This window comes from Acomys minous, assembly GCF_964271855.1.
Source record: "Acomys minous genome assembly, chromosome: 18".
Taxonomy (NCBI): Eukaryota; Metazoa; Chordata; class Mammalia; order Rodentia; family Muridae; genus Acomys; species Acomys minous.
Window position 1 is genome coordinate 62,705,293 of NC_140501.1, and position 16,234 is coordinate 62,721,526.

At 42.1% G+C, this 16,234-nt stretch overlaps 1 protein-coding gene across 2 annotated transcripts in view; it reads left to right on the forward strand.

Annotated features, from left to right (window-relative positions):
- The window catches only part of PSPC1 (paraspeckle component 1), an 84,697-nt gene that overhangs the window by 12,138 nt on the left and 56,325 nt on the right, over positions 1-16,234 (forward strand). For both annotated transcript variants that reach the window (XR_014776391.1, XM_084767266.1), the window contains exons 3-5: positions 1,661-1,756; positions 4,159-4,355; positions 8,606-8,690. Coding sequence is in view for 1 of the 2 variants with exons in the window: in XM_084767266.1 (XP_084623392.1) it covers positions 1,661-1,756; positions 4,159-4,355; positions 8,606-8,690 (378 nt within the window). In the remaining variant the exon portion in view is untranslated. The remainder of the gene's footprint in view (positions 1-1,660; positions 1,757-4,158; positions 4,356-8,605; positions 8,691-16,234) is intronic.

Consider the following 16,234-nt stretch of genomic DNA (forward strand, 5'->3'; position numbering starts at 1 on the left):
AAAGTATTGTTGACTTTCTGTTACTGCAATTCAGACCAAACCAAACCAAACCAAAAAAACCTGTCACCAAAAGCAACTAGGGAGAAAAGGTTTATTTCAGCTTATAGTTGTGGTCCATTGTGAGGAGAAGCCAGGAAAGGAGTTTAGACAGGAACTGGGGACAGGAACCCAAGCAGAGGTTATGGAGGAGTGCTGCTTCCTTGCTCTCTTAGTTTGTTCAGTTTTCTGTTTCTTTTTTTGTTTTGTTTTGCTTTTATTTTTTGAGTCACTTTTTCTGTGTAACAACTCTGGCAGTCCTGGAATTCACTCTGTAGATCATGCTTTCCTTGCATTCACAAAGATCCCCCTGCCTCTGCCACCCAACTACTAAAATTTAAGGCATGTGCCACCACCACCAGGCAGAGAGAGCAAGCTAGGAGTTGTGGAAGTTTTTGAAACTCTCAAAGCTCCCTAGTGACCTACTTCTAGCAAGGCTAGACCTCCTAATCTGCCCCAAACTATCAGCCATGGGCCAAGTATTCAAATGCCTGAGACTGGGGGCTTTTCTTATTTAAACCACTACAGATTCTCTCTTAGATGACTCTAGCTTGTGTCAAGTTGACAAAATAACTAACCAACACGTGCCTACCTATTCTGATATAGATGATAAAAATTAGCTAATTTTGTGGCAGAGTATGTAGCTCTGGCTGCCGCAGAACTTTATCTATAGACCAGGATGGCCTCAAATTCACAGATCCTCCTGTCTCTGCCTCCCCAGTACTGGGACCATAGGTGTGTGCCACCGTGCCTGGCTTAATTTTTATCTATGAATATGTATGACACTTAGACATTTTTCTTTTTTGGTTTTTTTGAGACAGTTTCTCTGTCCTAGAACTCACTTTGTAGACCAGGCCAGCCTTCAACTCACAGAGATCCACCTGCCTCTCTGAGTACTGGGATTACAGGCTTGCGCCACTGCACCTGGCTTAACTGGACATTTTTCTCTTTTTGGTTTTTTTGAGACAGGGTTTCTCTGTGTAGGTTGTCCTGCAACTTGTTCTGTAGATTAGGCTGGCCTCGAACTCAGAGAGGTCTGCCTGCCTCTGCCTCCCAAGTGCTGGGATTAAAGCCGTGTACCACCACTGCTCAGCCAACTTGACATTTTTCTTTTTCTTTTTCTTTCTTTCTTTTCTTTTCTTCTTTTTTTTTTTTTAAAGATTTATTTATTATGTATACAGTGCTCTGTCTGCATGTACACCTGCATGCCAGAAGAGGGCATCAGATCACATTATAGAGGGTTGTGAGCCACCATGTGGTTTCTGGGAATTGAACTCAGGACCTCTGGAAGAACAGTCAGTGCTTTTAACCTGTGAGTCATCTCTCCAGCCCCCCAACTTGACTTTCTTTTTTTTCGGGAGGGGGGGCCAGTTTGGAGACAGGGTTTCTCTGTGTAGCCTTGGCTGTCCTGGACTCACTTTGTAGACCAAGCTGGCCTCGAACTCACAGTGATCCACCTGCCTCTGCCTCCTGAGTGCTGGGACTAAAGGCGTGCGCCACCACACCCGGCTGACATTTTTCAAGTAAACATTTATATTATAAAATTTTAGAGAAGAATGTTAATTGTGGTTATAAAATTATTTATTAAAATTAATAATATTAATGCCTTTATACTTTTGTCTAGAACACCTCGTCCAGTCATTGTAGAACCCATGGAGCAGTTTGATGATGAAGATGGCTTACCAGAGAAGCTAATGCAGAAAACTCAACAATACCATAAGTAAGACTTGGTTAATATATTTTAGATATGTATTGTCTAGGGTATGTTACATTTTTCAGGAAGTACTATTAGAATATAATTTGGTTGATAGAGTGGTTTAGTCTATATGGTATGCTATTTTTATTTTAAAAACTATTTATTGCCTGGCGTGATGGCCCACACCTTTAATCCCAGCACTCGGGAGGCAGAGGCAGGTGGATCTCTGTGAGTTCGAGGCCAGCCTGGTCTACAAAGCTAGTCTAGGACAGCCAAGACTACACAGAGAAACTCTGTCTCGAAAAACCAAAAAAAAAAAAACCAAACTATTTATTTAGTTATATATGTATGTGCCTGGGTGCATATTTGTGCACCCCATGCGTGCAGGAGCCCACAGATGTCAGAAGAGACATTTGAGCTCCTGGAGGTGGAGTTACAGGAGGTTGTGAGCTGCCTTACGAGAGCCAGTAGCCCCTCTGCGAGACCAGCAGTTGTTCTCAGCCACCCTGGGCCTCTTTTGTACATGAGTAAAGCAGGCTGATCTTCTTAGAAAAGCCTCTGCATTTATTTATTTATTTATCTTTTGTCTTTAAAATTTTTTTAAACAGTTTTATTATGTATACAATGTTCTGCCTTCATGTGTGCCTGCACGCCAGAAGAGGGCACCAGATCTCGTTATAGATGGCGGCTTCTAGGAATTGAACTCAGAACCTTTGAAAGAGCAGCCAGTGCTCTGGGCCACCTTTCCAGCCCCCATGTCTTTCTTTTTAAAGAAACTCTCCCTGTGTAGTCATGGCTGGCTCGCCTGGAATTTGCTTGTGGGTATGTGTACATGAGTGCAGGCCAGTGCAGGCGCCAGAGCCTCTAGAGCTGCAGGAGAAGCTGAGTTGATGAGCTGCCTGACGTGGGTGCTAGCAACTTACTCTAGTCCTCTCAAGAGCAGCAAGGCTGAGCCATTTCTCTTTCTTTTTAATTTTCTTGTGGTGATGGTCTGGTTTTATTATGTTTTGAATCAAGATTTCACTGTGTAGCCCTGGATGGGCTGGAAATCACTTTGTAGACCAGGGTAGCTTCAAACTCACAAACATCTGTCTGTCTCTGTTTCAGAGCATCTGGGATTAAATTTGTATACCACCATGACTATTATTATTTCCTCTTTTTTTTTTTTTAATTTGAGATGGGATCTTGAACTCATAGATCTGCCTGCCTCTGCCCAGACCCAATCCTTATTCTCTCTACTGATCCAAATTCTGAGTCTCTTTATAGGATTCTTTTCTTTTTTTTTTTTTTGGCGTGGATTTTGGATTTTGATTTTTTTGAGACAGGGTTTCTCTGTGTAGCCTTGGCTGTCCTGGACTCGCTTTGTAGACCAGGCTGGTCTCGAACTCACAAATATCCGCCTGCCTCTGCCTCCCAAGTGCTGGGATTAAAGGCATACGCCACCACGCTATGATTCTTGTTAACTACCTCTTCTTGTTCTGTGGTAACTTTCTGTATTAGCAGTCGGAGTTTTGTTAGGTCAACTCATCTTCCCTTTAATCCCAAATGAAATGAAAATTCCAATGCTAAGATTTCTATAGATAAGGTGAGAATTGTGCTACTGTTAATACTTTGAACAAACTATTCATAGCTGAGAATGATTGACAATTTTGTTTGAATTTCAGCGGTATAGCTCTTACTTATTTAATTTTTTGAGATATGGTCTCACTTTTTAGCTCCTTGTGGCCAGGAACACACTCTGTAGACCAGCCTGGCCTTCAATTCAAAGATCCTCCTGGCTCTGCTTCCTGAGTGCTGGGATTAAAGATGTGTACCACCAAGCTCAGCCTGTTTTTATTTTTCATTTAACCATTTGCTTGCTCATTTACTATTTGACTTTTGAAAATATGTGGATGCATAGTTGTGCCATAAATATAACATATGTGGTATAAAAGGAATTGTGTTACGTACTTGAGATGCAGCAGTTGACTGATAATGTTTCTTATAAGGGCGCAATTGTTAAATACATAACTACAGGCAGACTGAATTGGTTTCTTACCTCTTTATTCTAGCTACTTGGTACATAAGAAAACATTTTTATTACTAAGAAAATCTGATTCTAAGACTATTAATTAGGCTCATTGGTTTAGTAGTTGAATGAAAACCAGAAAATCCTTATGAGAGGCAGTAGTAATAGCATAGGTTGGAGCATTGCATTGCATTTTGTAAGTTTATATCGTGGTTTCATTACCTATTAGTTGGGCACTTTTGGGAAATTTCATAAATTCATGTTTATAGAATCATTTATGACACTGCCATGAGACAATGTATATGCCTAACTGTGCAGGCCATAAATATTATAAATGTTCAGTAAGTGAGAGTTGTTATTCTGTGCTGTTGTTTGCCTCTCAAGTATTCATTTTTGTATGTTTTTAATGTTAATATAGGGAAAGAGAACAGCCACCACGGTTCGCTCAGCCTGGGACATTTGAATTTGAATATGCATCTCGATGGAAGGCTCTTGATGAAATGGAAAAGCAGCAGCGTGAACAGGTTGATAGAAACATCAGAGAAGCCAAAGAGAAACTGGAGGCAGAGATGGAAGCCGCTAGACATGAGCACCAGTTAATGTTAATGAGGCAAGGTAAAGAGATGTGACACTGGTGTGTATTAGTGCTTTGTTGTTAGTTGTGTTTTTGGTGACAGAGTCTTTGTATGTAGACCAGGCCAGCCTTGAACTTATAGAGATTTGCTTGTCTCTGCCTTCTGAGTGCTGTGAACTAGTAATAACTTGCTAATTAGGAGTTCAGAAACAAGAGTTTTAATTCAATCTATTAGGTAAAATTTTTCTGAGAAAGCTTTCTGTGGTTGTTACCTGGTAACTTCGGCTCTGCTTGGACTCCTCTCATCTTGAATATTGGGACTGCAGATGTGAGCCACTAATGATGCCTTTTTCTTTTCTTTTCTTCTTCCTCTTCCTTTTTTTTTTTTTTTTTTTTAAATTTTTCGAGACAGGGTTTATATGTGTATATTCTTGGCTGTCCTGGACTTGCTATGTAGACTAGGCTTGCTTCAAACTCACAGAGATCTGCCTGCCTCTGCTTCCCAAGTGCTGGGATTAAAGGTGTGTGCCACCACGCCCGGCTCTGATGATGCTTTTTCATCCTGAAAAAGTATGAGGGAGTTGGAGGCTCAGGTGTTAAAAGCGCTGGTTGTTCTTCTAGAGCATCCAGGTTTGATTCATGAATGACAGCTTACAACTGTCTTAATATCCAATCCCAGGGCATCTGACGGCCTTTTCTGGCCTCCTTGTATGCTGAATGCACATAGTTCACAGGCATACATAGAGGCAGAACACTTATACACATCTAGGTAAAGGAGAAAAAGTGTTAGTAGGCTGCGTTTGTAGTTCGGTTGGTAGATTACATGCCTACAATGCGCAAAGCCCAGGGTTGTGTTCTAAGTGGGAGTGGTTGGGGAGTGTCTATGTTCCTAGGACTTGGATGGTGGAAGCAGGAGGGTCAGAAGGTCAAGGTTATCCTTGGTTTACAGGTTCCAGGACAGCCTGGATTACAAGAAACACTATAGTCGTCCGTTCCCCCTCCCCCACTTCCCCAAACAGGGTTTCTCTGTGTAGCCTTGGCTGTCCTGGACTCACTTTGCCCACGCTGGCCTCGAACTCATAGTGATCCACCTGCCTCTGCCTCCCGAGTGCTGGGATTAAAGGTGTGTGCCACCACTGCCTGGCCAATGCTATATATTTTTTAAAATATTTGTTTTCCTGGAGGTAATTCAAGGATGTTTACTTTTGCTAGTAACACAGATAATGATTCCATTGGCCAGAAGGAAAGCATAGTAGCATAGCATTCTATTTGGTGGAAAGATTTGGTTAAGTACTGACGTTTAAGGTTATTACTATGCTTTAAAGGAGCACCAAAATGGAGTTACTATGTTTATTAAGTGGTAGAGACAATCCTGGCAGACCTCAAGGTAAGGGGAGGGAAGAGGAAGCACCAGACTGTTAACCTGGTAGAGAGGAAAAGCATTCATGTGTTTAGATGGGTGTGGGGATTCAGAAAGAGTATATTTGTGTTAACTGGCAAGAACATGAGACTGCTAACTCAATTTCTAGGAGCAGTCTTTAAATAAAAGTTTTTTAAAAACATGGGTATTTTGCCTACAAGTATATGTCTTTGTAATATGTGTGCATGTTGCCCTCAGAAGCCAGAAGAGGGCATTGGATCCCCTGGAATCGGAGTGGCAGATGGTAGTGAGCTGCCATGGTGCTGAGACCTAGGTGCTGGAAATCAAACCTGGGCTTCTCTGGAAGAGCAGCCAGTACTCTTAACTCCTAGTCCCAAGAACAGTCTTCATAGGAATAATTTACTGTCATCTGGGAACCACATAACTGACACTAGGAGGAGGTGCTTAAATCTGTCTTCTCTATTCCTTTGTTCTGGCTTGCTTTCTTTTTCTGTTTTTTGTTTTTCATTTTTCGAGACAGGGTCTCTCTGTGTATCCTTGGCTGTCCTGGACTCGCTTTGTAGACCAGACTGTCCTCGAACTCACAGCGATCCGCCTGCCTCTGCCTCCCGAGTGCTGGGATTAAAGGCGTGCGCCACCACGCTCGGCGGCTTTCTTTCTTATATTCATTTCTTTACTCACATTTCTCTTTTCTGTTCTTTGCAGGTTTGTTGTTTATTTATTATAGATTGTATTTGAATTATTTATTTTTATTTTATGTTTTTTGAGGGTTTGCCTGAATGTTTGTCTATGAGCCACATGTATACAGTGTTATCAGAGGCTAGAGGTGTCAGATAACTCCCTTAGGTCTGGAGTTCCAGGTAGCTGCTAGCTGCTTTGTGGGTGCTGGAAATTGAGCGCAGAGCTTATAGAACAGCAGCCTGGGCTCTTAAATGCTGATCCATGTTTCTAGCCTTGTCCTGTAACTCAAGCTGACATTGAACTTCTAGCTACATAGCTGAGGATGACAAAGAATTAAGTATATCACTATACTCCCCTTCTGTTTTTTTTGGTTTTTGTTTTCTTTAATTTTTGTTTTAGTTTTAAAAAACATTTATGGCTTTTTAAATTATCCATCCATCCATCCATTTATTTTGAGATGGGGTGAGGTTTTATATAGCCCAGGCATATCTTAAACTTGACTATATAGTGGAGAATAAATGTGTTTTTTGAGACAGGGTTTCTCTGTGTGACTTCGGTTGTCCTGGACTCACTCTGTAGACCAGGCTGTCCTCGAACTCACAGAGATCCGCCTGCCTCCGCCTCCCAAGTGCTGGGATTAAAGGTGTGCGCCACTGCACCTGGTGTGGAGGATAAATTTGAACTCTTGATTCTTCATTCAAGTGTTAAAAGTATATTTGGGTACCACTGTGCCTGTGCCTGTTGACTACTATGTGGTGCTGTATGCCTGTACTCCCAGCATTTGTCATGGAGTCTAGAGGGTCAGCTTAAGGCTATCCTTAGCTATATATAGTGAGTTCAAGTTTTGGTCTGGACTTTTCGAGACCCTGTCTCAAACACCCTTCCCCGCCACCAAAGGAAAAGTGGAAATCATTGCTGAGTCACCTCTAAGTCCTTTTGGTAAATTCTAATTTCTGTTAGGGCAAAATGCAGGACTTTACTTTGTCCTTAGAGTCTCTGTTGTCCAGGCTGACTGTATTCTGTGCTCCAGTTTCTGGGCTCAGGTCTTTTTGTGTGTGGATTTTTTTTGGGGGGGGGGTGTTTTTTTTTGCCACAGCCTTTTGAGAGGTTAGAACTACAAACTGAGCTTGGTTTCCATCTGTTTTTGATTGTTAATGTAGGAGACAATTCTTAAGTCTCCTCAAGAAGTTGTTAAGCAGCTGGGTGTGGTGGCTCACAGCGCTTTAGGAGGTGGAGGCAGGCCTGATCTACAAAGTGAGTCCATGACAATCATTCGACACGCACGCAGAAGCAAGCGCTCATACACATAGAATAAAAAGTAGATGTGATGCCTGATGCTCATCCTCTACTGATTTCTTTAAAGTGACATAGAAGCTGCACATGATATCTGCTTGCCTGTAATCAGTCATGGAACTCTGGGCAGGGAGTCGGGAGGATCCCAAGTTTGAGGTCATCGAAGACTATATATAATGTAGCAAAACATTGTCTCAAAACAGACAGACGTGATTGCTCATGTGTATGTATGAACTTGGTACTTTTGAAGATAAGAAAGGGGATTGCAGTGAATCTGAAACTACCTTGGGCTACATAGTAAATTCCAGTTTGGTCTAGAGCAGTGGTTCTCAACCTTCCTAATGCTTCAACCAACCCTCTCATAGTTCCTAATATGTTGTGGTGGCCTCCAACCATAAGATTTCTTTTGTTGCTATTTCAAAGCTAGTTTTGCTACTGTTATGAATCACAATGTAAATATCTGTGTTTTCCAATGGTCTTAGGTGACCCCTGTGAAAGGACCTTTGATCTCCAAAGGGGTCATGACTTATAGGTTGTGAGCCACTGGTCTAGGGTTGACCCTATCTCAAAAAAACCCACAAAAAAATTAAAAAGATTAAAAATCAAAAGAGGTGACTGGAGAGCTGTTTCATCAGTTAAGAGCATTGGCTACTCTTTGGAGGACCCAGTTTCAACTCCCAATACCTACAGCTGTCTGTAACTCCAAGTCCAAGGCGTCTAATGCCTTCTTCTGATTTCTTTCGATACCAGCCATGATGCACACATATACATGCAGGCAAAATAGTCGTGCAAAATAAAAACAAATCCTTGAAACCAAAACAAAGCAGTAGAACCAATATTTCTCTTGTATGTACCAGTAATAGAGACTTCACTTTTGGATATGAAAACACAGAAAAGGAAGGTTAAAAATACTAATATGTAGTCATTAATTTATAGATCTAATGAGACGTCAAGAAGAACTCAGACGCTTGGAAGAACTCAGAAACCAAGAATTGCAGAAACGGAAGCAAATACAACTAAGGTAAAAGAACATTTATTATAAATGTGTGTATTTTCATTGTATGTTTTATTGAGAAAATTCCCTATCATTCATTACAAGTAAGTTGTGAAAGTGTAGAAATATTGGAGAAGACTTTTTTGTCTACACATAGGAAATTACAATATGCCATAATTTTGTGGTGGTTGTGATTCTTGACTTTGATTGCATATGCATTAGATTTAAGTATTGCGTATAATTTATTGTAAGAATGCTCAGTGATTTGCCAGACCTTTTTTCCAGAGATACATACATGCAGATTGCTGTTTTGCTTGGTTTTGTTTTGAGACAGGGTCTCACTGTGTAACCTGGGCTGGCTTGTCACTATTGTGTACTAGGTTGGCTTCTAAGTCTAAAACTTCCTGCTTTACTTTGTCCAAGTGCTAGAATCACAGGCTTGTGCCGCTATGTCCAGTTTATGTAGTCCTGGGCTCTTGCATGCTTGATAGACACATTACCAACTGAGCTACATCCTCAGCCTAGGGTGTGGGCATTGCAAATCACTTAGTCTTCAACGTTTCAAAAATCTACGTTAATATTTTAAATAGAGCACTGATAGATGAAACATACTTTAAATTTTTATTTTGTAAAATTTTTTGTGTTTTTAAAGTATTTTATAAAAGTGGTAAGGGGCTAGAGAGATGGCTGAGTGAAAGATAACCATCTGAGAAGGCCAGGTGCTCTATGACTGCAGTTATAGGGAACTGACAAGCTAGCGGGGTGGCATGATCAGTGGTTGGTAGAGGTGAGGATGTGGGAAACTGTTTTACAGATTTCTTTTTATTTCGTGTGTATCTGAGAGTGCCTGCACATGTGCAGTGGAAGCCAGGAATGAGCATCAGCTTCCTTGGAACTTGAGTTACAGTTGGTTGTAAGCCTCCATGTGGGTTCTGGGAACTCAGGCTTTCCAGAAAAATAGCCCTTTTCCCGAAATCAGATTTTTAGGGCAGGAAGACTGGTTTATATGATGCTACATTTTATCTTTCTTTCTTTTTTTTCAAGACAGGGTTTCTCTGTGTAACATCCCTGGCTGTCCTGGACTGTCTTTGTAGATCAGGCTGGCCTCAAACTCACAGCTATCCTCTGCCCTCCCCCCTGCCCCCCCCCCCCAGTGCTGCATTTTATCTTTCCTTGAAACTACAGCATGCACACCAAAACTGAAACCCAACAAAAACACTTGAGTTGGATCCCCAAACCCAGGAGAAAAGCTTTTTAGGTGGCACACATCTGTAATCCCAGCACTTTTACTTCAAGATGGAAGGCAGACAGAGTTGAATACGCACTCTTGGGACATGCAGTGATCTGAAGGTGTAGTAGGAAGGCAGAACTGAGAGACCCTTTCTCAACAAGGTGGAAGGACAGAGTTGACTGCCTACCAGGTGTCTTGTGACTTGTGTGTGGGATGTGGCATACGTGGACCTCTATACTCATCTGAACAAATACAGTATTTTAAAACATCAAAACATAACCGTACAGTTATTCACTGCCAGACATGGTGCACATGCTTGTAATCCCAGCACTCAAATAAGCACATAATTCCTTGAGAGGTAGCAATAATACAGCGAGTACAGTGAGTTTGAGGGTAACCTGAGTTAATGAGAGCAAGTCTCAAAAATAAATATGTAGTAAGAAAATAATACAGTAATTCACAAGTTTCTGTCATGCAGCACCATAGCCTGCCTGCTCCACTTCTTCTTAGATTTACTTGTATTTATGTGCATGTCTCTGTGTAAGTGCATGTGGATACCCACAGAACCTGGCACGGGGTGTGAGATCCCTGCTGCCTCCATGCGTGCTGGGAATCTTAATTCTGGTCCTCTGCAAGAGCAGGTGTGTACACACACACTACACCACACCACACCACACCACACACACACACACACACAGATTTTTTTTTTCTTGGTGTTCCTTGAGACAGAGTTTCTCTGTGTAACAGCCTTGGCTGTCCTGAAACCACCTTTGTAGACCATGTTGGCTTCAAACTCAACAGAGATCTGCCTGCCTCTGCCTCCCAAGTGCTGGGATTAGTGACGTGCGCCACCACACCCTGCGAGCAGTAATATTCTTTAATGCCAAGCCATCTCTCTAGCCCCTTTTCTGCCTCGTGTTTCTCTCACTCCTCTGAGGCCCCACATCTCCGCCATGCTTCTGAGTTCCCACTGTTCAGCTGCCTGCCTTCTCTATTGAGGAGACTACCTACTTTCTTGGGCTCCAACTCAAAAAGTATAGCAATATTTCTTTCCTTTCTCTGTCTCCTTCATAGTAAATCTCAGTCTCAATCTTTCTAAAGTCTTTTTTTTTTTTTTTTTTTTTTTTTTTAAGATAGGATTTCTCTGCGTAGCTTTGGCTGTCCTGGACTTGCTTCATAGACCAGACTGGCTTTGAACTCAAAGTGATCTGCCTGCTGAGTGCTGGGGATTAAAAGCGTGTGCCACCAGGCCTAGATTAATTTCTTTCTTTCTTTCTTTCTTTCTTTCTTTCTTTCTTTCTTCCTTCCTTCCTTCCTTCCTTCCTTCCTTCCTTCCTTCCTTTTTAAAATTATTTTATGCCTAAGAGTGCTCTTATTTGCATGTACACCTGCAGGCCCAAAGAGAGCATCAGATTCTAGTACAGATGGTTGTGAGCCACCATGTGGTTGCTGGGAATTAAACTCAGGACCCCCTGGAAAAGCAAGACAGTGCTCTTAACCACTGAGCCATCTCTCCAGCAACCCCCCACTTTTCTTTTTCTTTTTCTTCTTTTCTTTGTTTTTTTTTTTTTGTTTTTTGTTTTTTTGTTTTTTTGTTTTTTTGTTTTTTTTTTTTTTTTGAGACAGAGTTTCTTTGTGTATCCCTGGAGTGCTCTCTTTAGACCTAGCTGACCTTGAGCTCAAGAGATCTGCCTGCCTTTGCATCCCATGTGCTGAGATTAAAGGTATGTGCCACCGCAGCCTGGCTCACACTCTTAATAAAATTGTCCTTGATATTCATAAATAGGGGTAAGTTTTTTGTTTTTTGTTTTTCCAGGACAGGGTTTCTCTGTGTATCCTTGGCTGTCCTGGACTTGATTTGTAGACCAGGCTGGCCTCAACTCACAGAGCTCCACCTGCCTCTGCCTCGTGTAGTGCTGGGTTTCATGGTATGTGCCACCACTGGCATGGGCAAATTCTTAAAAGAGACTGCAGTGTAAGAGATTGGAGAGAAATGATTAGACTCCCAAGAGGTTTCAGCAGTAAAGGTCCTTGCTAAGCCTAGTGACTTGAGCCCTGGAAGCCATGTTGGGTAAAGGGCCTCATAAAAGGAGGCAAACCTGGGGAACAGATAAAGATTGAAAGCCTGGTACAGATTGGCTTTGCTAACCTGGATCAGACTTCTGGGGAGAGGTAGTTCATTGTCAGGATATTTAAAACCCGGTACAATTTGGGGAAAGGTTTCCAGCCAACAATGAGTCCAATTCTAGGTGCACAATAAAGCTAAGGTTGTGGCCATGTGACCTGCTGTGACCTGAGAGTGGGTTCTATAGCTAAAAGGTCTGCATAGAGAGGGAAGAGTTTGGAGTTATCCTGATAGTGGAAGGTCACCAGGTCATTAACAGCCTCCCTCCTCAGCTTTCTGGGTGGCATATAGGTATTTGATTTTATCTGCTCCCTGGAGAAACCACCCTTAGTGATTAACATTCCTGGTGGTATTAGTGTTTTCTGTGAGTACAAGGACCTGCCTTCTGTGCCCCCAACAGTGGTGGAAAGAAAGATCCAGTTCTCACAAGTTGTCCTGACTTTGACTTATACAGTGTAGCACATAGCCACCCACCACCCCCAATTCATAAATGTACAAAATGGAGAGATTAATCAAATACAGTATGGAATTCTATTAAGGTTGTAAAACACAAGGATGATAGAGATGGGGGTAATGGTCAAAGTTGAACCAAAAGTTTTATTTTCTTTGTGGCATGATAGCTGAAGGTATTTTAGGAGTTCTAATCCTTGGAAGAAACAGTGGCACTTGTCCTCTGATTCCGACCAGAAAGTGTTGTCGATCCTGACATTGTGCTGTGCTCGTTCTTTCAGGATTGCATGGTGGGTATTGTAAGATAGTAACAATGCTAGGCAAGCTTGGATGAAGTCTGCATTTGATCCTCCTGTGAATCCAAAGTCTTTAGAAAAGAAAAGCTATTTCAGTGTTGGGGTAAGGGTAAGGTGTGACCAAAAGAAATAAGCTCTTGTCTCTATGACACACTAATAAAGGCATTAAACAGACTTTAATATGATGAGATTTGTATTAAATAAGAGGATGATATGCCCAACATGTATGGTAATATGGAGTACTTAGTGCATATTTTTAATAAATTACCTTTAAGATTAGTTATTACACATATATATTACACTTTTTATTTCATTATGTTTTTATTATATGATCTCAATTTTGAGTCTTTAAAATTGAGGATGGCCAGGTGAGGTGGTGCATCCCTGTAATCCCACAACTCAGGGAGGCAGAGGCAGGTGGATCTCTGTGAGTTTGAGGCCAGCCTGGTCTACAAGGTGAGTCCAGGACAGCCAAGGCTACACAGAGAGACCCTTGGGGGGGGGAGGGATTGAGGAGAAGCAACTGAGCACCAATAATATGTCAACAAGAAGGTAACAGTTTGGTTTCCCACCCCACCGAAATTTTAAAATGTACAGCCTAGGATGGCCTCAACCTCATTATTCTCTTGCTTCCACCTTTTCAGTGCATCTTTTGTTTTGTTTTTGTTTTTTGGTGATTTGGTTTTGGTTTTTAAGACAGAGTTTCTCTGTGTAACAGTTGTGGCTGTCCTGGACTCACTCTGTATACCAGGCTGGCCTCGAACTCACAGCAATCTACCTGCCTCTGCCTCCCAAGTGCTGGGATTAAAGGTGTACGCCACTACTCCCGGCCTTTTCAGTGAATCTTACTGGCATGTTTGCCAACCATAAAAAAGTTCTTTTTTGTTTGTTTTTGTTTTTATTTTTCGACACAGGGTTTCTCTGTGTAACCTTGGCACTACCATGCCTGGCCTTGTTTTGTTTTTTTCCAAGATAGATTTAAAGTTTTTATGTGCCTGGTGCATATAGAAGTCAAATGAAGGATTTTGATGCCCAGGAACTGGAGCTGTAGTTGGTTGTGAAGCTACCTGCCATGTGACTACTGTAAACTGAAGCTGAGTGCTCTGCAAGGGCAGCAAACGCTGTGCCATCCGCTTTGTCCTTGACTGGCAGTGTTGGTGTTTGACTAAGTTCTAGCACATGTAGGCATTATGCTAGTCTTATCTGCTAACTGGTGAAATTCTTTAGAAATTCTTTTGAATTTGGGTTCAAGCTGCGTATGATGGCACATGGCCTGTATTCCCATCACTTAGGAAGTCAAGAGAGCATATTGCTCTGAGTTTGAGGCCAGCCTGCATTACCTAGTTTCTGGCCATCCTGTACTGTATAGTGAGACTCTGTTTCAGCAAAACCAAAAAGCCTAATTTAAGAAATGTGATGATTTCTACCTGGGGAGGTGGCTCAGTGGATAAAGTACTTGCTGTTGCTAGCCTGAGGAACTCAGTGTGGATCCCCAGAACCTACTAAAGCTGCCCTACTTAGCAGCCTGCTTGGAATTCTATCATGCGGAAAAGGAGACAAGGTATCAATCAATGTGGCAAGCTGGCAATGCTGTCTAAGTTGATGAATTCTGTATTAAGTGAGAGAGCCTGCCTCTCAGTAAATAGAATTGAGAGATAATAACAAGACACCTTTTGTCATTCTCTGTCCTCCACGTGCACCTTCACCCCAGTGTTAGCTTACAAATGTACAACAGTGTGCTTATCTCTTATGAGAGTGTTGGGGGTCTGACCTCAGGTCCTTCACTTGCTAGAACAATCACTTTACTAATTGAGCCATTTTCTCAGTGCTCTCTATTTTTAATATTTTGAGACAGGTTCTCACTCACATTGTAGTCTTTGACTAGTCTGGATTTGCCATCTAGACCACAGAGATCTGTCTGCCTCTGCCTCTTGAGTGCTGGGATTAATGGCATATGCCCACCACAACCAGCTTTATTTCCTTTCTTAAGCCATTCAGCGTATAATGGGTATTGGGCCCTAGAGCAGATAGGAGGACACAGTACTAACCAGGAACAACAGTGGGGCTCAGGTTTTTATGATCCTGTTTGTACAGATGGTTTTGGGTTTTTTTTTTTTTTTTTTGATGTGTATATGTGTGCCTTCCTGTGTGCAGGTGCCTGAGGAGGATCCCCTGGTACTTGAGTTAGAGCTAATTGTGAGCTGCCTGGTGTAGGTTTTGGGAACAAAACTCACATCCTTTGAAAGAGCAGCAAATGCTATGAACAGCTAAACCATTTCTCCTGCTTCCTAAACTCTTTTTTCTCCTCCTCTTCTTCCTCCTCTTCCTCCTCCTCCTCCTCCTCCTCCTCCTCCTCTTCTTCTTCTTCTTCTTCTTCTTCTTCTTCTTTTCCTCCTCCTCCCCCTCCTTCTTCTCCTCCTCCTCCTCCTTCTCCTTTTCCTCCTTCTTCTTCTGAGACAATGTTTTTCTATATGTAGTCCTGGCTAGCTTAGACCTCACTGTATAGACTAGGCTGGCCTGGACCTCCCAAAGATCTGCCTGCCTCTGTGTCATGGGTACTAGGATTAAAGTCATGTGTCACTGTGTCACCAAGCTGGGCCATGTAGACATTTTTGACATGGGTTATCACATATCCTAGGACGACCTTGAAGTTCTGATCTTGTGTCTACTCTCCAGTGCTAGAAGTCTAGTCATGGACCACAGCACATCTTGTATGAAGTGCTGGATATCATGCTCAGAATTTCATAGATGCTAGGTAAGCACTCCACTAACTGCACTATATTTCCAATTCCAGAACCAAACCTTTAAAATGTATTCTTATTTATTTTAAAAATCTTGATTTTATGAGTGTTTTCCTGTGGTTTATGTCCGCGGACCCTATTCGTGCCCTGTGCCTAAGGAGGCCAGAGAGGGGATTGGATCCACTAGAACTAGCATTACAGACGGTTGTGAGCTGCCATGTGGGAGCCAGGAACCTAACCAAGGTTCTCATCAAGGGTTGCCTGTGCTCTTAACCACCCAGCCATCTCTTCAGCCCTTAAATCACCTAGTGACAGAGTCTAACATGAGCCTTGTGGCAACAAGTGACCTGAACTCATAATTATATAATACCTCTGATTTTTTTTTTTCAGTAAGGGTAAACATTTATGTTACTGTAGAAAGTTCTTATGTTTGATTATGGGGGCTTCCCCATATTTCACAAGGAATATAAATTGTATTACTATGTTTACTTTTTCTTCATTTGTTTTTAAAACTGTCTTGCTGTGAACCTAGGCTGGTTTCATAGTTGCAGTCTCCTTGATTGATAACTCCCGATTGCTGCGATGTGGTGGGCACTACCATGCCTAGCCTTCACTTCCTCCCTCCCTCCCTCCCATCCATCCATCCTTCCTTCCTTCCTTCCTTCCTTTGATGTAACAGAAAAGGGGTGGGTGGGTGGGGAGTGGTACTGCTGCGTAGATGTAGAGGA